The sequence below is a fragment of the Asterias amurensis genome, chromosome 1 (assembly GCF_032118995.1).
Source record: "Asterias amurensis chromosome 1, ASM3211899v1".
Classification (NCBI taxonomy): Eukaryota; Metazoa; Echinodermata; class Asteroidea; order Forcipulatida; family Asteriidae; genus Asterias; species Asterias amurensis.
The window spans coordinates 37,612,029-37,636,096 of record NC_092648.1 but is presented as its reverse complement, the minus strand read 5'-3'; the positions used below and the strand labels follow the sequence as shown (position 1 = coordinate 37,636,096).

General features: G+C 35.8%; 1 protein-coding gene across 2 annotated transcripts in view; it reads right to left on the bottom strand.

The window, feature by feature from the left end:
- Nucleotides 1-2,099: 2,099 nt before the first annotated feature.
- LOC139939084 (homeobox protein Meis1-like) overlaps nt 2,100-24,068 on the bottom strand; it is a 65,590-nt gene continuing 43,621 nt past the window's right edge. Inside the window, exons 11-12 of one of the 2 annotated variants that reach the window (XM_071934830.1) lie at nt 23,531-23,669; nt 7,732-7,869 (exon numbers count right to left, since the gene is read on the bottom strand). In XM_071934830.1, the coding sequence (XP_071790931.1) occupies nt 23,539-23,669 (131 nt within the window). In that variant the 3' untranslated portion in view covers nt 7,732-7,869; nt 23,531-23,538. Of the gene's footprint in view, nt 7,870-23,530; nt 23,670-24,068 lie in introns of both variants that reach the window. The other variant, XM_071934822.1, reaches the window with a different exon arrangement.

Here is a 24,068-nt window from a genome sequence, read left to right as displayed (position 1 = left end):
AAGACCGGGACTGGAACCCACACTCTGCTGCTCATAAACACCAGAGTTTAAGTCCAGTGCGCTTGACCACTCAACCACAACACACAATGACAAGACCGGGACTGGAACCCACACTCTGCTGCTCATAAACACCAGAGTTTAAGTCCAGTGCGCTTGACCACTCAACCACAACACACAATGACAAGACCGGGACTTGAACCCACACTCTGCTGCTCATAAACACCAGAGTTTAAGTCCAGTGCGCTTGACCGCTCAGCAACAACACACAATGACAAGACCAGGACTCGAACCCACACTCTGCTGCCCATAAACACCAGAGTTTAAGTCCAGTGCGCTTGACCACTCAGCAACAACACAGCACATTGTTTATTACAGTAGTTGTATTATTTTCGATTTGAAACTGCATCATGTATCAAATTTCAGACCATAAATTTGAAGTTGTGTCTCGTTTATACTTTGATGACTAATGCCATCTACGCAGGCAGGGGACCTTGTAGTGATGGCTTTATATGGTGGTTTTCTGCCAATCTTAAAGCATCTACGTTAAGAAGCCAAAATGGTTTGGTCATGGGTTTTTTATAAATTGTAATTATAACACGGCAACATGAATCAATGTAATGGGGCAACCTTAATCTACATTATCACGTTTAACCTCGGAAAATTAATTGAAATGTATACAGTATTAAGGATATAGGAGTAAAATACCTTGTTGTTAGTTTCTGCCCTACACAGATGGGTGTAAACTTAAAGGTAGTGCAAACTTCAAGATTTTCCCCCCCGACTCATGTGTAATACCTTGTGTGGAACTTGAATCAACAACCATCCATGCTCTACTGAGAGCAGATAGACGTTTTAAACCCTATACCAATGAGGTTATACATGCACACCAAACTTTTATAGTCTGTGGATGATTTTCAACTGGACTTGGAAAGTGCCACATATGCAGTGCTCTTTTATAGTCACTAAGCATTTTTATATATAACCTTAACTTGCTATACAATAAATTAGTTTATCCCATTAACATTAAAAAGGAGGGTGTTCTGCATTTGCACTCACCTGGTTCTTGGTGGGACTCCATAGAGCAGATCCAATGCAGTTATTTAGGCCAACCACTCCTTGAATCAAGTCCTAATACTCACCCAAAAGGAAACAAAGTATACTTTGTCTTGTATCCCTACCCTCCTATCCTTCATTACCATAACTCATAGAATCTGAAAAGGTACCTGTCTACCAACTGAGCTCAATTTCATAAAGCATGTAACCACAAAAATGTGCTCAGCAGAAAAACATTGCTTGGCAAAAAACAAGGGTACCAGTCAAAATTCAAAGAAGTTTAGATTGTTGCATTTGGTGCCCCATTCAATTGTTGTAGAATTTTCCAAGGTTGACAACTACTTTGATTGTAGCTATTGCCATTGCTGCTTAATCCAATTGTCAAGTCATCATCGAAGATGCTCTATCTTATACTTATCATGAACTTTTCTATTAGAAATTCTACAAGGCACTGTTTGAAAACTAAACTGGGCCAGTTTTTGTAAGACTGTTAAAACACAAACATTTCCAAATCACACAAACATCTTGTTTTAGCTGATGTGGGTTACCAGGCAAATGGTCATAGATGGTTCTCTGCAAAGTTTCTGACCACAAGTTACAAAAACGATCATTGTTTCTAAATTAACAATCCAGATCCAAAGCAGTTTCTTTTTATGAATCAATATTTTGGACAGGACAGATGAGTCCTTTTTGGAAGACTCTTTTGTATCATCATGTAAATGCAACAATTGTTCACCATCAGGATTTGTAAATAAAACGTACAATTGTACAAGGATAACATGTATTACAGTTTGGGAGGTTTTTTATATCGGTGTGAATAATGACACAATCTGTGAGTATGTTCAGGAAAAATAGAAAATGTACATCAACTAAAAAAAAGTCAACTTATTTGTGACGATCAAAATTCAAAATGCATTTGAATTCAATTATTAATTGGGCTTAACCCATGTGTTCTTGGAAGAAGTGTTGGTTCTAAGAGGAACTAGAGTTGAGTCATCATTTTCAAGAATGTGCTCAGCTTTTGAACAATGTGTACATGAATACAAATAAACACACGTAAATATGTCTGTTAAATAACAACAGTTTATTATATATCACTGATAGTTACAGCTTGTGTGCTTCTATATACTAGCGTCCAAAGCTATAACATGACAAAAACAAGGGAAAAAAGTAGCATGGAGAAAAACAAATAAAAGAAATAAAGGCCTAGTTATACATGCTAGCTCTTAAAGACAATAACAAACAGATACAGCAGGGCCGACAAAGAAAAAACCCAACAGTGGCATATAAATGTTACATTAGAACCAACTAACAATGTACATTAATCTACAAACAACACAGAAGAAACACCATTTAGCTTGAAGCAATCCTACTCAAACAACGTTGTTAAAAGACTCTTCTTCAGTTCAACAAAACTGGAGGTTAGATTTTTGTTTAAATAATAAGAAAAAACATTCACAAATAGTCTTTAAATTAAGAATCTGTGTTTACACATACTAAACAATTAGAAAGAATCTACATACGATAAAATACTGGCAGCAACCATTTTGAAAGGCTTTGAATACTGCCTGTAAGACCAGGCATTGGCCTCAAGAAATACTTGAAGTAATTTATATTTAATCAATATTTGTAAGAAAAACAAAAAACACTCTGCCCATAGAGGAAATGTAAGTTATACACAAAGTGTTTGTCAAAAAAAGAGGATTGTGCTAGAATTCAGCAAATGCTTCAAACGGTGTGTATACCTGTAATAAATTACCCAAATCATATCTCTAGTTTCCAATTGAATTGGATAAAAGCCCATATTTATTATGCTGGATTTTGTTTACATTAAGTGGAGTTATATGCTACTCAATAATCTGTTGTTTAATGACTAGAGTGAAACAGATAAATTTCAATTCAGTTTTTTTCCTTAATGAGATATCATGAACAAAGTCAACATGACAGTGTTTGTTTGTTATCGCTTGTCACAATTCTTGTGAAGTATTTATTATGTCTTCCTCATTTTACCAAATGTGTAAGCAGTTGCATTTATGAAATGTCATAAAAGCCAAATGTTTCACATTTGTGTATCTGTATTTGGTTTCCAACGACATAACTTTGTTTGACTGTTGTTGTTCCTAGTGACTTAAAAGCTTTCTCACAAATAAACCCATCATTTCTGGATACATACAAGTAATAGAGGTAGCATAATCAATCAATGTAATACACAATGAATACAAACCACACACATCTGGCAAATCCAAATTATGCACGTTTTTTAAATCTTTATCTGACCTATTTGAATCAACACAATGTCTTCAAGTAAGATCAACCTTTGTTAAATGACCTCCTGTAGGCTACCCCAAACCCCCTTCTCTCACTCTTTGAGTTTGAAACTATAAATACAAACTACTCAAATATCTGACAATCCAAAATATTTTTAAATTGAGTATTAAAAAACACAATAATACGTTGTGACCAAGATTCTTTTTTAAATACACTTTTTGTATGAACACAGGTGGGAAAGCAAAAAAGGAAAAAATAATAATAACAATCAATACCACTCTCTGTAATATTACACTGTAAAGTATAGACATCCATTGTACCCAAGTACGAATAGTACCCAAACTAGACTTCAATTACAAGTATCATAACATGCAGAAGGAAGACTTCTTGGCCACTAGATGGCAGCAGACTTACAAGGTATTGTTCTTGGAAATGCAAAAAAATGAAAACCTACTTAGAAAGTCTGCTTCCACCTAGTGATCTTAAGTCTTCCATCTCCTTTTGGATGCTTAAACCCATCACTTTGCAAACCACATTAGTAGGCCTATACACCTAGCAGATTTCTGATTAAACAGCTCAATAAATAGGGCCAAAGTTTTTATGCTATAACTGACAGAGAAAAATTTATGTCCAACTTTTAGGAGTTGCAAAAAAAAAGTAATAATTTTGAAGTCTTATATAGCGCACGTATCTACCAAACAAGGTACTCAAGGCGCTGAGTATACACACACTTTCAGAAAGATAGGTCATTGCAGTGATGAATTCTAAGACCCAATTATGTAGCACCTTATAAGGGTTCACAAGGTGCTACGGCGCATTCAGCAATATTGTCAAATTGTCATGTACATTTCTTGTTAAATCCCTGGTAACTGTGCTGTATGAATAAATATATCAAAGATAAACCAACTTCACTCCTTGAAGAGTGTTTCCATTCTATTTCAAGAAAACCAATAATGCTGTCGAGTGTCTAATGTCAAACAAAGGCAGAAGAATAAATGGGTGGGTTTACATCACCAACAGATTGGCAAGAACAAATCTCTATTTCACACTTCTTCATTTAAAATGAATGGGAAAAATAGATAACAAATCTGAAATAGATTTATATTACTATTATCTTGAAACTCAAAAATGCTGTATCTCTATCCACGCAATGAATAAAATGAAATCTTTCATTTATTTCCCCACAGTCCAACACTCATCAAAGAATGTATCATTGATATGGACTCGCATTAACCAATTTAGTTTTACAAGCACCAATACTTCAAGTACAATGTTAAAAATAAGACAAGAATAATTTAGGGCAATACTTTGTTATGCTATGTTGAAATTGGTCAAATTCTGCCTTACGGAAAATGAACTCTTGAATGCAGAAAACTTTCAATGTCAAGTTGATGTTTAAAAGACCATACCTTTTTGTTTTTCTTTCAAAGTTTGAGGGACTTACAGAACATTGAGAATGCTATGTGCAGTCATCAGTGAAGATCTGCTTTAAAGCAATTCATGCATGCTCTAATTTTATTACAAATTTTTCAATATAGGCATGTCACATGGTATTGCTAATCTATGTCCACATCAGACACAGACGGGAATTGAGCTCCGCATTTCAAAGATTTAATTCTGAGAAACACATTTTGAAAAAAACAAAAATCACAAATCATACAAAAAAGCTATACATAGGTGGGCAATATTCTTTAAACATTACAAACAAGCAAATAATCATACCATCAAAACTGGTAATGAAAATGTACTTAACTGAGAAATATCCACTTTAAACTCTACACTTTAGACTTCCCATTTCTTTTAACTTGTTCCATCAAAATACAGAAAAGAAACCTGATGAGTTTCTGTTTATAAGCCTGTCAGAGTACATTCCGTAAGATTTCCTGTAACTCAAGACAATAAGAGTATTTGAATCACATTCACTTAACAATCAGAAAAGTTCTAAAAAAAATCAACAATTCAAAGAGTTTGCTACTTTGTCCATATTTTGAGGGAACTGAGAAACGAATACAAGGATCTCCATTAAAAGAGTCTGCACCAATAAACCACTTTGAGTGGACACACAGAATCGTTGATTTGATTCAACCTAGCGATCAATCCAGGTTGACTAAGAGTAAAAAACAACAACTATTTATTTACAAGGATTTTAGTTTAATAATCGATTCACACCCAGAAATGTTAAGAAAATTAGCATATTATTAAACTTCCCCCAGGTAAGTGTCAAATTCAAAACAAGCGCTTTTTGATGACAAAAACATCTCTAGAATCAATGTAAGGCTTTAAGAGTTACCCCATGGAATCGGGGGAAAAATATTGATTTAGGGCATTGTTAATTATCAACTGACTGCGAAAGACTTTTAATTTGTATGTTGGCACCAATTATGTGAGTTCAGAATGTAAAAACCAGAGATTCTCTTGGCACATTTGTAGTTGGCACAAACATCTTATTTTATTTTTTGCTCTACAAGAAATGAGAAAAATGTTCAGGGAAAAAATGAAAGGGCAAACCAAATGAAAGGGAAGTATGTGGTTAGGATTTGATACCTGATGTTTAGAGTATTCAGGAATACTCCACAAAAGGTTCAACACCTAAATAGATCTCTACACCAATAGTGTGATTTGCATTAATGGTTCACACCACATGAATAACCAAACTTATTTTTTTATTCTTCACAAAATATCCACTCCAGAATTCCTAGAACTAATAAAACCTCAACTCTCATTGATAATTTCCAAATGTCAAGAAATGTGCGTAGATTACAAAGTTGTGCTTGAATTCTGAATTTTAACTAAATAACAAGTAATGATATAAGTTACGCATGTGTCTGTACATTACAGATGGTGATTTTTACAGATTAATACCCAACAATGATTTTGAAGCCAGTCACAAAGAATTGTGCCACCAAGAGTTTGTAAGAGGAGACACTGTTCTTCATTGGCATCAAAGGTTTCGGTGTCAATCATATGAAATGTTCACAATCCCGTTCAATTAGAAACTGGTGGCTCAATGACCCTGCCAAGGCTACACTACTTGAATTTAGTTTCTAGGTGCTTTATAATTGTTGACATACTGCTTTGAAACAATTTCTTCTCCACAGCAATGTTTTGGTACTCTTAATTATTATTATTCTTTTCTTTTTGTTTTTAACAGCTTTGTATGATAACTGATTCCTGAATAAACAAAGCAAAAAAGGGATTTTTGCTTCAAATACATGATTCCTGTAATCTTGTTAATATTTGTTGTTAAAAAAGTATGATGCGTATGGTTTACACAATGAAACAACATTTTATGTATGGTTTACACAATGAAACAACATTTTGAAAATGATGTTTCTTTTGGCAACATTTTGAATGTTGTTTGGCAAGAATATTAGTCCCTTGTGCATATTCATTTTCCCAACAGAGTAAAAAAACAAATTTATTAAAACAACAAAACCTATTTTGGCATTAAGCGTGTGGCATTCCCTCAGGTCCATTATTATACAAAATCAGGGAGAGTGTAGTAGAAGTTATGAGAGCTATGATTTGGGAATAATGGTAGGTTTTATCCAAACTCGATCCTGTTGGTAAGTAAGGCAATCACATACAATAGTCCCACTCTCAGTATTGAGGTATTTCTGGCTCCAAACTTGACAACATCTGTTCCATTTTTTTTCATTATGCAGGCTCATGATTTCCAAAAATTACAAATCCTGAAAAAACCCAGAAAGAGATCTTTTCTTAAAACAGAACGCCTTGAATCTTAAATGGCCACAAGACTCAAACTTAAACAGCCACAAGGAGAGGCTCAAACATAAAAATGAACTTTATCGTTCTTCTTTGAAATCAGTTTACATCTTGCAAGGAACACTGAATGCAAAGGACATACTTTAAAAAATAATAATAAAAACTGACCCATGGACAAACAGCCTAGTTAGGACAAAAGTTGAAATATTCTATAAGTTCTTGAGTGTTTGCAAAACATGAATAGGCCAGAATTCCAGCATACAAGAGCAACTAGCCCAATGTATTTCCTATAGCCGTTCTAAAACCATTTCAGCAAGTATGTATTCAGTGGGCATTGGTTATGGTGCAGTTACTTACCAACAGAACTTCCATGTTGCAAAAAGTGCTAGAGCAAGTACCATAATATATCACAAGTTAAGTTCAATACAAGTAGATGTCAGACAGATATTTACAAATGATATTAATGGCGTCTCTCATCTGCAATAGCCATATCACCGACAGTTCAACATTATAGATTAACCTTCTAGGTTTCTCTTGTTATTTTTGTTGTTGTTGTTTATGCTGTGACCGAGTCGTTGTGGTTAAGAAGACTAGGTGAAGATTGGCCAACCCCACCACTGTGTGATCCAACATGTCCTGATGCATGATGAGACATCATCATAGAGTGAGGGTGACCAGCCAGCATCATAGCTTGCGAGTGCATTGAGGGGTGGAGCTGGGTGGAGTGAGAATAAGAAGAGCCACCCGATACGGGAGGCATACCCATACCAGAGACTGCTGCTGATTGGCCAATCATATCATTACCCATCATGCCTTGACCTCCTACAAAACAAACATAAATACAATCAATCAGGTCCACACGGTAATATAGACTGTTAAGAATGAGCAAGAAAATGCTATTAAAGTCACCTGGAAATAGAATTTTTTTCTTTCAAACATAAGAGTATATGCTTACGAACAATAAAACAATTTTTTTAGTAATTGTTTGTCACGATTTATATGTTTAAAAAATATATAAAGTTGTTTTGGGGGCTGACTCCGCCTACCCCTTTTGTGACGTCAATCGAGGCAGACTTTGCCTGCAATGCGTATCATAAACACACGTGCAAAGTACACGTACGTCCAAGTCGTTTTTGTTTTTTTTAAACGTACAAATTTCACGACTTGGTCCGTACATGTACTTTGCAATTGTGTTTAAACTACGCATTACAGGCAAAGTCTGCCTCGTTTAACAGCACAAACAGCGCCCTCTCGGGTCGGGTCTACTCTTAAACTTGTAAATAACATAAGAACTGATTTTTTAAAACCTTAGTTAACTGTTTATTCACATTCCACTCATCAAAACACATATATTAGTGACAAAAGCTTTATTTTGAAAAAATACCACTTCCAGGTGACTTTAAGAAAAGAATGCATGAATGAGTTGAGGATCTTTGCATGCAAAAGATGTTTAAAGGATGTTTTTTACTGCAGCATTTTGCGAGTTAACCATTTTCTGCTTATAGAGTTAGAGTCCACAGACATCCCTTGCTAACCCCACAAATATACTATAGGCCTAAGTAACCAAGCTGATATTAACTGCTTACTTGGCTTCACCATTCTCTGCTTCTAAAGAGCTAGCACCAATAGTCTGTGCAAGCTCTGTAAGCAAATAATGCCTTGCTTACACCCTTACATAAGTGACACATAAATATTTCTGCTACCGGTTTTAAAAATTATGTATACGTTAAGTTGCTCCAATGAAATCAACAAGATTTACAAGTAACACAATCAAATTACAACTTTTTGTAAGCAACTTTTGTAAGACTCACTGTCATGCAACAAGCATAGCCTATTTCTACAAGATTAGATGTCGTTATTGTGACAATCATTAATATCATCAACTCGTGCAATCATGGCTAGTTTCAGGCAATAGTATATCATCATCGTGTTTGTCTATTTCCCAAGTGATTCATTGTAAACAAATTGAGTCTGGTCCTGTTTAGTTATTGTGGTTTGGGATGTGATGATTGGACGAGCCTGCAATCATGTGAACCAATGTGCCCTAATGCATGATGGGAGATCATGAAGTGAGGATGGCTAGCGAGCATCATGACCAGTAAATATATGGAAACCTAAAACTCACACAAATCTTCAAATACTAAACTGGGTGTGGTAGATTCCATGGCTACTTATCTTTCATGACCACAGAAATGAAAACAAAACTACCTGAATCATTTGTTAGTTATATAACCAAAAAAGTAAAAGGGAATTAGCGAAGTGATTTATGTTAGTTCATTGTCCACATAAATGAAAAAGAATTATTTTAATGATTTCTATTGGTTAATTTAATCACAGAAACAAAAAGGATTATTTGAATGGTTTGTGTTAGTTCATTAACCAGGTGTGAGCATCCTCTGGTCACACCATAAACCATTGACAAAACTAGACTTATATAAAAAATCTAGGCCATTATCTTAAAAAAATCAGCCTTAACTTCAACAATAGCAATAGCCATTGACTGAACACTTTTATATTACCATCAAAGCCATTGCCCACTACTTAAAAACTGAAGGAGAGTTACTTGAAAACAGTACCCCATCCAGCCTTAACCACATACCCTACCCCCCCCCCATCCCCTTCTTACGATGCACCCCTATCAGCCTTCCCTACCTACCTTCCTTTTCCCTTCTTACCAACCCATCCAGCCTAGACCACACACCCCTATTATCCTTCCCTCCCCCTTCTTACGATGCACCCCTATTATCTTCCTTCCGTACCCTCCCCTCCCCCCTTTTTACCAACCTGTCCTACAGTCACTGACAGATAAGCCAAGAATCAAAGAGAGCAGAAGAAAAAGAGATGGGTTTTGATATGGGACTTGACTACATTAAAGGATGATTAAGCCCGGATATGGACTTGGGCTTCATTACAGAATGCCGGGGGTAATGGAAAGAGAACTCTATCAAGTGCTGACAGTGCAGCTTTTATACAGCATTGGGTCGCCCCCCCCCCCCCCCCAATCTCAACGACCATCACCGCCTGGTTGACTTTTAGTGGTTCCTTTTTCCAGAACATGTCTTTAAATACCTCCAATGCTATCAATCATCAACAAGTATTCTACTTTCATCAGAAAACATCAACAATCAAAACTTCTTACCCAAGCATTCTACTTTCATCAGAAAACCTTAACATCTCAAACTTCATGTCCAAGTTCCATCTTAAATTTAAACAGTTACTTTGATACATTGAACAATTTTATTTGTAAACATTAATCACATTAGAAACCTTTCCGAAGATAATGAGATCTACAATCATAATGACCAAAAGTATCGAGGTAGAAAGATCCAAACTTATCAAAAATTCCACCTTAAACTTTAACTGTAACTCTTCACTAACTTTTGCGATTGGAAATCAAATTTTCGTTTTTAATGGGAAACATTTGCCTGTCACTGATCTCAAACACAGACAGAGATCCCCCTCCCCCCCATTCCAAAAGGCCATTGAGAAGGGCTACTTAAACAGGCCACATAATTGCAGCTATTTGTAAATGTGTTCCTCACCGCTAACGTGGCGCTAGTCCAGAGAAGCACACAACAAATTGATTAGGTCATTTCCCTTTTGGGTTTGGGTAAAGGGGGTCTGTTAATAGGTAACGGTAATCCCAGGGATTATCAACCTGCTTGGCTTTACGTGAGCGGGATACAAGAAGTTCACCTGTACTAGATTGTAGCCTACCCTCATGGTATGGCTACACAACTTCATGGGGGGAGGGGGGTGGCTAAGTATTTGTGTCCTGAGTTTAATGTTGGAGGTAACTGACAGGAAGATGACTAGATCATGTTATGGGATTTCATCAGAGTCACTTCAATCTAAAGTAAACACGCAATAAATATCTATTTCTTTTTAATCGGATGTTTTCTAATTGACAATGCGTGTGTGTGGCAAAGCATCATATAATCAACTTCTTTTTGTATTGTCAAAGACTACAAATGAAGATATGTCTTTCAATTTAAGATTTTATTTTAAGGAAAGGTCACAAAATTGTGTAAATATACGGTGCATTAATGCTTAAAGTCACCTGGAAATAGAATTTGTTTTCTTTCAAACATAAGAGTATATGATTACGAACAATAAAACAATTTATTTAGTAATTGTTTGTCACGATTTATATGTTTAAAAAATATATAAAGTTGTTTGGGGGGCTGACTCCGCCTACCCCTTTTGTGACGTCAATCGAGGCAGACTTTGCCTGCAATGCGAATAGTAAACACATGTGCAAAGTACATATACGTCCAAGTCGTGAGTTGGTACGTTTCAAAAAGTGTTTTTCTGCATTCAGCAGCAATACACCTGGTCGGCATTGCCGAAAAAAGAAAAGAAAACAATCTTTTTTTGAAATGTACAAACTCACGACTTGGTCCGTACATGTACTTTGCAATTGTGTTTACTCTACGCATTACAGGCAAAGTCTGCCTCGATTGACGTCACGAACAGCGCCCTCTCAAGTCGGGGTCTACTCTTAAATTTGTAAATAACATAAGAACTGATTTTTCAAAACCTTAGTTAACTGTTTATTCACATTCCACTCATCAAAACACATATATTAGTGGCAAAAGCTTTATTTTGAGAAAAAACCACTTCCAGGTGACTTTTTTAAGGGTTTTCCTCTGAAACTTGGTCAAATGGATTTACTTCTTTCTGCAAAGATGTCTAGACTTTAACAGTACTTCAGTTGGAACCATTTCAATACAGGACTGCTGCTATTATTAACTTTCTAATCGGTTAGATTTTATATTGGAACGAGAATATGTCATAATTACCAAACCTCTACCATTGTCTTTAAAGTGAGAGTTTGATATCAATATAGTACTGAATAATCCAGATATATCAATCCTAGTTAATCAGTGATGATATATTCTGTTAGACTATTACTATAATCATAGAGCTATAATGAAGGGGATGTAATGCTTCTCTAAAGACTCCACTAAAATGCAGTTACCAAGTGTCAACTGCTACCAAGTAAAACCAACAAGTCACTCATTTTACTCATACTCAGGTGATGTTGTGTTTTCCATACTTCTCAGGAAATCAACCACTTAGTGAAATTGAAGATATTCGCTGGGTATAAGTCGTCACTCATAAAACCGACTAAGTCCAAAAGTATTTGAATCTCACACAATTTACTGCACACTCGGTGCTTTACTACCACTCATACATCAAACATTTAACTGAGACACTCAATGATACTCACTGTAGTCAACCAGTCTATAATGCGCATAGTGACAGCCTAATACACACTGCATCGTTCATTTAACTGAGACACTCAATGATACTCACTGTAGTCAACCAGTCTATAATGCTCATAGTGACAGCCTAACACACACTGCATCATTCATTTAACTGAGACACTCAATGATACTCACTGTAGTCAACCAGTCTATAATGCTCATAGTGACAGCCTAACACACACTGCATCATTCATTTAACTGAGACACTCAATGATACTCACTGTAGTCAACCAGTCTATAATGCTCATAGTGACAGCCTAACACACACTGCATCATTCATTTAACTGAGACACTCAATGCTACTCACTGTAGTCAACCAGTCTATAATGCTCATAGTGACAGCCTAACACACACTGCATCATTCATTTAACTGAGACACTCAATGCTACTCACTGTAGTCAACCACTCTATAATGCTCATAGTGACAGCCTAACACACACTGCATCGTTCATTTAACTGAGACACTCAATGCTACTCACTGTAGTCAACCAGTCTATAATGCTCATAGTGACAGCCTTACACACACTGCATCGTTCATTTAACTGAGACACTCAATGCTACTCACTGTAGTCAACCAGTCTATAATGCTCATAGTGACAGCCTTACACACACTGCATCATTCATTAAACTGAGACACTCAATGCTACTCACTGTAGTCAACCAGTCTATACTGCTCATAGTGACAGCCTTACACACACTGCATCATTCATTTAACTGAGACACTCAATGCTACTCACTGTAGTCAACCACTCTATAATGCTCATAGTGACAGCCTAACACACACTGCATCGTTCATTTAACTGAGACACTCAATGCTACTCACTGTAGTCAACCAGTCTATAATGCGCATAGTGACAGCCTTACACACACTGCATCATTCATTTAACTGAGACACTCAATGCTACTCACTGTAGTCAACAGTCTATAATGCTCATAGTGACAGCCTTACACACACTGCATCGTTCATTTAACTGAGACACTCAATGCTACTCACTGTAGTCAACCAGTCTATAATGCTCATAGTGACAGCCTAACACACACTGCATCATTCATTTAACTGAGACACTCAATGCTACTCACTGTAGTCAACCAGTCTATAATGCTCATAGTGACAGCCTTACACACACTGCATCGTTCATTTAACTGAGACACTCAATGCTACTCACTGTAGTCAACCAGTCTATAATGCGCATAGTGACAGCCTTACACACACTGCATCATTCATTTAACTGAGACACTCAATGCTACTCACTGTAGTCAACCAGTCTATAATGCTCATAGTGACAGCCTAACACACACTGCATCGTTCATTTAACTGAGACACTCAATGCTACTCACTGTAGTCAACCAGTCTATAATGCTCATAGTGACAGCCTTACACACACTGCATCGTTCATTTAACTGAGACACTCAATGCTACTCACTGTAGTCAACCAGTCTATAATGCGCATAGTGACAGCCTAATACACACTGCATCGTTCATTTAACTGAGACACTCAATGCTACTCACTGTAGTCAACCAGTCTATAATGCTCATAGTGACAGCCTAACACACACTGCATCATTCATTTAACTGAGACACTCAATGCTACTCACCGTAGTCAACCACTCTATAATGCTCATAGTGACAGCCTAACACACACTGCATCGTTCATTTAACTGAGACACTCAATGCTACTCACTGTAGTCAACCAGTCTATAATGCTCATAGTGACAGCCTTACACACACTGCATCGTTCATTTAACTGAGACACTCAATGCTACTCACTGTAGTCAACCAGTCTATAATGCTCATAGTGACAGCCTAACACACACTGCATCATTCATTTAACTGAGACACTCAATGCTACTCACTGTAGTCAACCAGTCTATAATGCGCATAGTGACAGCCTAACACACACTGCATCATTCATTTAACTGAGACACTCAATGCTACTCACTGTAGTCAACCAGTCTATAATGCTCATAGTGACAGCCTTACACACACTGCATCGTTCATTTAACTGAGACACTCAATGCTACCCACTGTAGTCAACCAGTCTATAATGCTCAGTGACAGCCTAACACACACTGCATCGTTCATTTAACTGAGACACTCAATGCTACTCACTGTAGTCAACCACTCTATAATGCTCATAGTGACAGCCTAACACACACTGCATCGTTCATTTAACTGAGACACTCAATGCTACTCACTGTAGTCAACCACTCTATAATGCTCATAGTGACAGCCTAACACACACTGCATCGTTCATTTAACTGAGACACTCAATGCTACTCACTGTAGTCAAACAGTCTATAATGCTCATAGTGACAGCCTAACACACACTGCATCTTTCATTCAACTGTTGATATCACATATAATTCTTGTTTTCTTTCTTAGTAGTGATGAAGTGATGTCTAGAATCCAGACTAACCATTATGACATAGTTTCATCTTGACATCCTTTATCATAACGCCTAATCCATGTGGCCTTTGCCTACCTGACAAGACTTCATCTGACAGCAATGACGTCCTAACTTTCATTAAACCTAAACAAGTCTGTTTACTTTTAATATATATCGGCACACTTCCATGTCAGTGTTTTGACATTGTGTTTCATCTCAATGCAGATATTTTTCTAGCTGGATTGACTTTGATGTCATAATTTAATCAAAGCAAAACCAAAAGACGGATCGAACCTGGATTGCTTTTATCTCTTCTTCTTCTTCATGGTGCAATTACCCCGGGAAAAAATGACACACTGCTTAACGGTGTACTTAGAATTTCCAATATATTACACTGCCAATCTTCATTAGATTCTAGTATAGGGACAGAAACAGGATGATCTAGTTCCTGTATCGTTTAAGAGTTGACAACATTATAAGAAAGATAGTCTGGTTACAGATGCTTCAGTACATTCTGTAGAAACAAATGTCTACGTGTGCATGGAAAGAAATAATTCCCACTTGGCATTTGGTACATGCTTGTATTTATTATTATGCTAACTTGGTTTAGCATGTCCAGATAAATATTTCAAGGGCAGAATACGTTGGGAAAAAAATGTCAAGTTAACAACTTATTATTTCAATAATATCAATCAGAAATCATCCTACATGTACTTCAAAAAGAGAATAATTTGTAACAATGGAAACAATAGAAATAAATCTCACAAATCTGACCCTGATAAAACCGCACCCAAACAGCACAACATAAGTCAAATTAACAATTCCCATACTTGAATAATCAGAGATAAACTCCATTCTAAAGGAAAGAGAGCCAAATCTGAGTGATTAATTCAATTCATGCATGTCATTCTATGTTAATTTGTGCATTTGTATTTGATTGTCTGACAGTGATTGGTCCCACATGCTACTGGGCAGTCCTGACTGAATGTCCAGGTCAACTCGGGGTTCATGCTATTGTAATGTAAATAGGAGTTCAGTTCCCAGCAAGGGGAGAATTGTTCTCAATTGGAGCTGGTTAAACACAGCTGTTACTGATGGAGGTAAATTTCCTCACTATCATTGAGTGAGTCAGCCAGTCGGAGCTGGACATGGTTAGTAAGAAGCTCCCCTCTCTCTCTCAGAGTCTGACTGATGATTACTGATGACCAACTAAGAGAGAAGAAGACTCGGATCCAGATCCAGCCAAGAACCACGTACAAAGATTCAACTTGGGTTCAATACTTGATCATTATCTCTTGTAGGTAGGACAATCAACTTTGAATGTTTATGACCTAGTTTAACAGCAAGCTCAACAATCCGGGACCAAACTACTACCCTGTTTCTACATTCAACTTCAAAAATCAAAACCCTGATACATGAACAAAATATATATAATTTTGTCTCTGATTTGAATGGAAGTAAAACACACTTTTGTTGTTCAATCGATTGATTGTGAGAGATTTTTCAGGTCCAAGAATATTTGATTTAGAATGATTTTTTTATTGATGGTTGGGAGCTGGAAAAGACTCAACAGTATATAATCTTGAACTAGACCAAACATTATATTCCATGCTACTCCAGGGATTTGAACTATCATCACTGACGATGTGGACAAAGAATAAACAATTGGGTTTTTGGAACATCCCTTTAACATACTGAATTTGCCGCCTTACTACAAGCTTGAAATGACAATTACTAGTTCCTGGTTCCTTATTGCCATAGGGCTAACATGACTAGTTACAATGAGTCTGCATAACATCGTCTTTCCCTTCTTCCAGTCATCACCATTCCTATTTTCTCTTCACCAGATCTTTTTAATTGTTTCAGTCAGGCTTCAGGGTAAAGGATATGATTGTGATCAAATAGTCTCTCTGAAAGGAACGCCTGAAATCACTTCTATTTTTGAATTACTAAGACATGTTTCATCATGCTGCTAAGTAAAACAGTTTGCTAAGTGTTTATAACAAAATCTTGCTTATTATATATACATTTAACTGGTTCCTGTTACCTCACTCTATGCTGTAACAGTCACACAGTTTGCAATGCTTTTAGATGTGTCAAACAATGTTTTGTGAGGAAAAGAACTTGCAGTTACAAACTGTTTACCATTCAAAATATAAATGGGGAAAATGGCATTGGCATTATTTGTTTTTAATCCCAACAGCGTCTTTCTTTCTTTGTGCAATTATCCCGTACAGAGCATTCCAAACAAACCATGCGCTTAGGAGATACTACATCACTAAACTGCTATTTGGTGTATTAAACTGCTATTTCATGTACAAATTTTTTGATAGCTACACTGCTTAAAAACAAAATATTTATGGAAATATTCTAAGCTTAAACTCTAAATCCTTCAAAGCCTGTTTAATTAGTGAAACAATTTTGTTGTAATTTTCTTCAGATTATAAACTGGACCCTAAATAAATGGGAGGCACATGTTTATTGCCGATCCAGTACAGCACAACTACAAGCTCCGTTAAAGTAACTAGTAACATGCCACAACTGGGATTGAGATATTAGTGCAGAAAGCCTGTAGTGATTCGGACAGAAATTGAATTTGAAATTGAATAAGATAGTGCCTTTAATTATTAATGAAAAGCCACAGGACTGAGGGCTCACTGAAATAAAGCTCCTTGTAAAAAGCAACAAATTTAAATCCCCCGTTTTATTGTTGGCATCAAGAAATCCTCCAGACTTGACAGGACAAATTTCCCGCTGGATTTGAGAATTTCTCGGATCTACGTTTCCAAGACTGAATTTTACTTTGACATTTTGAGTGTGTGAAGGATTCTCTTTGGTTTGTGTGATTTGATACTGACTGTAAGATGCTAAATTAATTACACGCTAGCTAGAATACATCTCAGAGTTTGTGATCATCCTCTACTTGATTGATAAGAGGCTGTGTTGGGATCTTAAAGTCATCTTACTGTCTTGGCAATGTCAGGAACAAATGGCCAAATCATTTATTTCCTTTTGAAATTTGAAATCCAGCCAGATCAAAATAAATGGATAATAACATAATGAGCCCTACACAATGTTTTGCACTTGAAATGTTCTCTTTATAATCATTATGTCATTTCTTATTTTACATAAAGTAAACATAAGATGTACATTTAAAAAACAAAAAATAATAATTGCAGCTTTTACATCTTGTTCAAAAGAGGTTATTTTGAAAAGATAAAATCATAAGAATATATTGTTGTGAATAATGTATTGGTAAGGGGTGGATATAATACAATACTACTTTTAGCTTCTTCAAACTGAACATAAATCAAGATTTCTGGATATTTGCGGGTATTTTTCGTCTTGTTATCTTAAATATCAGGTTAAAGATGATAATCAATGGCCAGCTGTTTTGCTTTATTTTCTATATGAATGCGTACAACCAAAATAACAGAGGAAAACAAGTCCTTTGTTGGTGCTTTTCAATTGTTTAATTCCTCATGTTAAGTCTGCAAGCTAAGAGACCTAAGGATCTAAACATCATGAGGACATCAACATCCACAACTGGAAATAAGAAGTGCTCCTAATATGGCACTTTAATGTACAGCAGGGATTGATTCCATCAAGCAAGTGAATAATTTAAGCATGAAGTAATGAGGGACATGGCAAAAGCTATGCATGGCCTATTTAGAGGTAAAGTTGGGCCAATATATCATGCTGTCAATACTCCAGATAAGATCTGTGGGAATTCCTTATGTACAAACTATTCAAATGTTTTCACTTTTGATGGTTTATTTTGAGAGGTTTTGTTTTTCAGACTTGGACCAAATAGTCAAAGTCAGATGCTGTATTTTTTCTTTCAATTCTTCATGGCGAATCTTCTATTTTAAATCCGTAAAATACATTTTACATTTGTTCAACTGAATTTGCTGTTAAATTGAAACTAGTACCAAAATGTCCTGGGATATAATTATGTGAGTAAATGTTTCCGAAATCATGTTTCCTGAGGGTTTAAATGCCTGTGTATGAGTGTGCAAACAATTCCATTAAAACATAATAAACCTTCAAAATGTGATCACCTAGTTTGGTATTGTGTACTATTGAAGGATTGTGATAGATTTCACTTCTTAAAAAATGCATCATAGCTTTAGGTGAAGACCAGAGAACAATTACAATACAGCTGTCATTTTGTTCTATGTGCCTGTCGACTAATAAGCTTCCACTTTCATAACTTTGCAATGCATATAGTTTTACAAGATGTCTTGATATCTTCCCAAGACTATGTCTTCCTAAGACAGCTTTGACAGTTATCTCAGCAGAGTATCAGAGTGAGTCTGATATTCCATATTCTAGACAAAGAACTCAGAGGGCTAGGTTTCTTGTATAATATTAAGGTGCAAAAAGGAAACAAATCTTGTCATAGCAATTTCAATTAGACTTGATTAACGTTCACTCAGTGATTTTTGATAACAGTACCAAAACAAAAAATGGAATTAAATCTGTTGACAAATACAATGACAAATCTCAGCAAGGTTTATTCAATTTTTCTGAATAATGAACTGTTTATATCCATAGAAAAGTATAATAAATTAATCATGTTCCAGGCATTACAATGCAGACTTTGGCAAGGTTTATTTCATATTTCAGAATAAGCAATTGTTCATCCCCAACATATTAGACGTCCTTACGATTACAATGCAAAATTTGGCAAGGTTTCTGGCTGATCAGACAGCTCAGGGAGAAAAAGAGACAGGATTTTTGTAATAATGAGCTGATCTTAAGGCTATCTATTGATCACCTATCAATCATAGCTTCTTATTCTCTCATGTTTATTAAAGGTAGGGCACAGGAAAAACATCACGGTGCGTTGTATAAATATCATCAGAGTTAGATGACCCTCAGCGGAGGATGATTGTAAACTCGGCTTTCCTAAAACTCAGGTGGTTGAATTTAGGAAGAGCTAGGTAATATTTATACCAAATTTGACTTGTCTATTTCCAAATGTTGAAATAGGAATTTCATTTCTCAAAGCTCTCTTCAATATTTACAAACTATGGTAAATTCACCAGTCTGTCTCTGTCCACAAAGTAAACACTATTGTACGTTGGCCTCTGGTAATCACTGACTAAGTACATCTTTGTTTGTTTATATTTTAGATTTTGAATATTAATATTTGAGGTATAATTGTTAAAACAAATGACCTTATTATAATGACATTTTATTGTCAATCTTTAGTTTGTTTTTCCTTTTTCAGTTTCTAGTAAAAAGTTGGTTATGGTGATCACTGGCTGTTGCTTGATGTATGTTTAAAGATCAACATTTGCCAAGATAAATCCTATTACAAACAGTTAAAGTTGAGTATTGTTTTCAAACATACTTTGAAAACAAATACAAAATACTGTTTGATTAATTATGTTTCCTGAGGAGTTCTTTGATCTTGTCGGCCATAACAAAATTGCCTCTCCCTCTTTCTTTCAATAAGCATTTAACACATGGACAGGGACAAACTAAGGGACAGTGAAGGAAGAAACTTAAAATGGAATTAGGTTTGACTCAGCCCTAACATCCAGGTCTATTCTAATATTCTCTGCTTAGTGTTGTTTCTTGTTGGATTAGTGCTCCTAAATAAGACTTAATGCTTAAAGGATTAACCATTAATGTGCTAAGTGTAAATAGCTTCATTCACAATGTTGTACTGATAGTATGAGGTGTGACAGGGGATGCTTAATTCAACTCCCATGAGCGTGTTCAGCACGTTAATCTTGCTCACATCCATGGCTGAAATTTAAGGTTCAAAGCACAGGATTCAGTTTTACAGTATTAAGTTTGAATGATCTTTGAACGAATAGAGAATGTGTGGACCTAATTTAGTTGCAGCTTATTGTTTTGAATAGAGAATGTGTGGACCTAATTTAGTTGCAGCTTATTGTTTTGAATAGAGAATGTGTGGACCTAATTTAGTTGCAGCGTATTGTTTTGAATAGAGAATGTGTGGACCTAATTTAGTTGCAGCTTATTGTTATGAATAGAGAATGTGTGGACCTAATATAGTTGCAGCTTATTGTTATGAATAGAGAATGTGTGGACCTAATTTAGTTGCAGCTTATTGTTTTCAATAGAGAATGTGTGGACCTAATTTAGTTGCAGCTTATTGTTTTCAATAGAGAATGTGTGGACCTAATTTAGTTGCAGCTTATTGTTTTGAATAGAGAATGTGTGGACCTAATTTAGTTGCAGCGTATTGTTTTGAATAGAGAATGTGTGGACCTAATTTAGTTGCAGCTTATTGTTATGAATAGAGAATGTGTGGACCTAATATAGTTGCAGCTTATTGTTATGAATAGAGAATGTGTGGACCTAATTTAGTTGCAGCTTATTGTTTTGAATAGAGATTGTGTGGACCTAATTTAGTTGCAGCTTATTGTTATGAATAGAGAATGTGTGGACCTAATTTAGTTGCAGCTTATTGTTTTGAATATAGAGTGTGTGGACCTAATTTAGTTGCAGCTTATTGTTTTGAATAGAGAATGTGTGGACCTAATTTAGTTGCAGCTTATTGTTATGAATAGAGAATGTGTGGACCTAATTTAGTTGCAGCTTATTGTTTTGCTTAATTTGTATGCTTTTATTTAGCCTGAACAAAATCTAAATTATCAAAGACACATAATAATTCCATATCAAAGGACTGATACAAGTCTATGTAGGGGAAACCCCTGAACCTACCACTAAGGTGTTAATTGCTACAGTTGTAAACTGCTTGTTATATCATCATAATAAAGGTAATCTATTTACATCAAATTGCCACGGTATACCAATTAGTTTCAAGCGCAAACATCAATATACATGTCTCTGCAACTGCCATTACGGAAAAAAATAACCAAATTTTGGTATAATTTCATGCCATCTAAAAATATATGCAGCATGTTTGTAAGGGATTTTGAGTATTGCTTGAGCAAATCAGCAATAGTATTCCTTTAAAGAAAATTACCCTGATCCCAAGGAAAATGCTCAGGGTGACAATTAAACTAATTGGGCTGTGGAAATAGTTATTTAAAAAAAACGGATTGGACTTTTTGGTTCCTATGAAAAAACAACTCTTGTCTTAAAGGAACACATTGCCTTGGATCGGTTCAGTTGGTCTTTGAAAAGCGTTTGTAACCGTTTGTTATAAAATGCATATGATTAGAAAGATATTTTAAAAGTAGAATATAATGATCCACACAAGTATCACTCGAAATTGCGTGGTTTTCCTTTACCCTCGTCGACTAACACGGTCGGCCATTTATCGGAGTCAAATTTACTCCCATAAATGGCCGACCGTGTTACTTCGCAAAGTAAAAGGAAAACCACGCAATTTCAAGGCAAATTTGTGTGGATCATTAAATTCTACTTTAAAATCATCTTTCTAACCATATGTATTTTATAACCACTGGTTACAAACGCTTTTCAAAGACCAACTCGACCGATCCAAGGCAACGTGTTCCTTTAATTTACTGTGATCTTCAGCTCAGCACATCAAGATTTATACAACCGACGTTTGAAATCAATCCACAAAGCTCATATAATATAACTAGAAGACTTGTAGAATACAGGTTTGATACCAATCCATTGAGAGCACAGTGCAGTATAACTACTCCAATAGGTGAAACATTGCACTACACAAAAAATGACATTACTGTGATTGTTCACCAAACATATCAGAGCAAAACAAAACACTACTATAAAATAAAATAAAACAACAACGATGCTACATCAATCAACAACAACAACAACAACAACACAACACAAATGACTAAACTAAAGAACCACCTAAAAGAAACAACTAAACTAAAGAACCACTGATTGCTGATCTACAAGAATCAAAAGCTGTTGCTGTTCCAGCCACTGTTTGGGAACCAAGACATGCCTTCAACTCATACCGGGTTTAACTTCAATTCCTTTGCAAATGAATCTATCTCAAACCAAGTTGAGAACAAATATCTGGGGAAAATTAGAAGCAACAAAATGGAAACCACTTTGTACTCTAAAGAAGATGTAAAGCAACCACTTGAATATGTCCAGCTTAATCCAAAAATTATTCAATCAATATACTGAATAGCTGATACATTTAACATAAACAAAATAACTTGCAGCTTTTTATTTTCAATTAGCTTGCCTGAATTTCATGAAAGCACAAGCACTAACTTGGCTTAATACACTAATTGGTCTTTATTGTCTTGATTACCCGAGCAGTGGATTGCTTTTATCAACAATACCCATTTCCACTAATGAGCGCTTTGTTTGACCAGAATGCATCCTCAGTAAAACATGTTGAAATTTCCCATGAAAATAAGCAACACTTTTGTTTTTTATTAATACTGAAGATTCAATACCATTAGTATACGTCAACAATAGATCCACATATAAAAACATAGCAAACATGACTAAAAATTACATCAATCAAAATCCATATTAGAAAATATTGTTTTGCCCTTAATGGTACCGCCAGCTATCAGTCATATCCATTAATGAGTTCAGTATTTGAGCATCATGTCAATGAATAATGATGTCTTAATCCCATGGGATCCCAGTCACTACAAAGAGGACAATTAAGGCAATACTAATGAAGTGTCATTCAGAACAATTAAGCATTGAATTCAAGAAGTAAATTGATCTAAAGCCTTTGCAGATACTCAGAAGAAGATTGATATGATGGAATGATGATAAAACCAAACAGCATATAAAACCCAGCTATTGCATTCATAAGATTAAACACAGCGCTCCAAAAACAATCAACAACTCAATGCCTAGAAATGCCACATAGAAAGAGAATAAAAAGAAGAGTATAATTACATCTTAATTAACCTTTTGTCTCAATACAGATGATGATCGGAGTAATCACCAGGAGGTGGTGGGCGGAGATGCATCTGTTGTGTATCCATCACAAAACCCCCCATGGGTTGGCTATCGGGGCTATAGGCTGACCCGCCCGACATTCCAGGAACTGTAGATTAGAAAAAAAGAAAACCAACCAAAACCCACAAAAACCCACTTCATTACATGGCTCAACAAGATGATACTTAGGTAACATCACTACAAAAGTCATCTGTATAACAACAACAACAAGATGACAATTAGGTAACATCACTACAAATATAATCTGTATAGCAACAACAACAACAACAACAACAACAACAACAACAACGACGACGACGACGACGAAAACAACAACTACAACAATATCAACAACAACAGATATAACCCTAACAACTCAAAACCCATTCCATGATTCAGAAGTCTTATAATCCAACACATAGATTAGGTAGACCCAACCATGACAAGCTGAGGCATGGTGAGGGTAAGGTGTCCTATGGTGCCAATTTATTTGGGAAAAAATACAAAA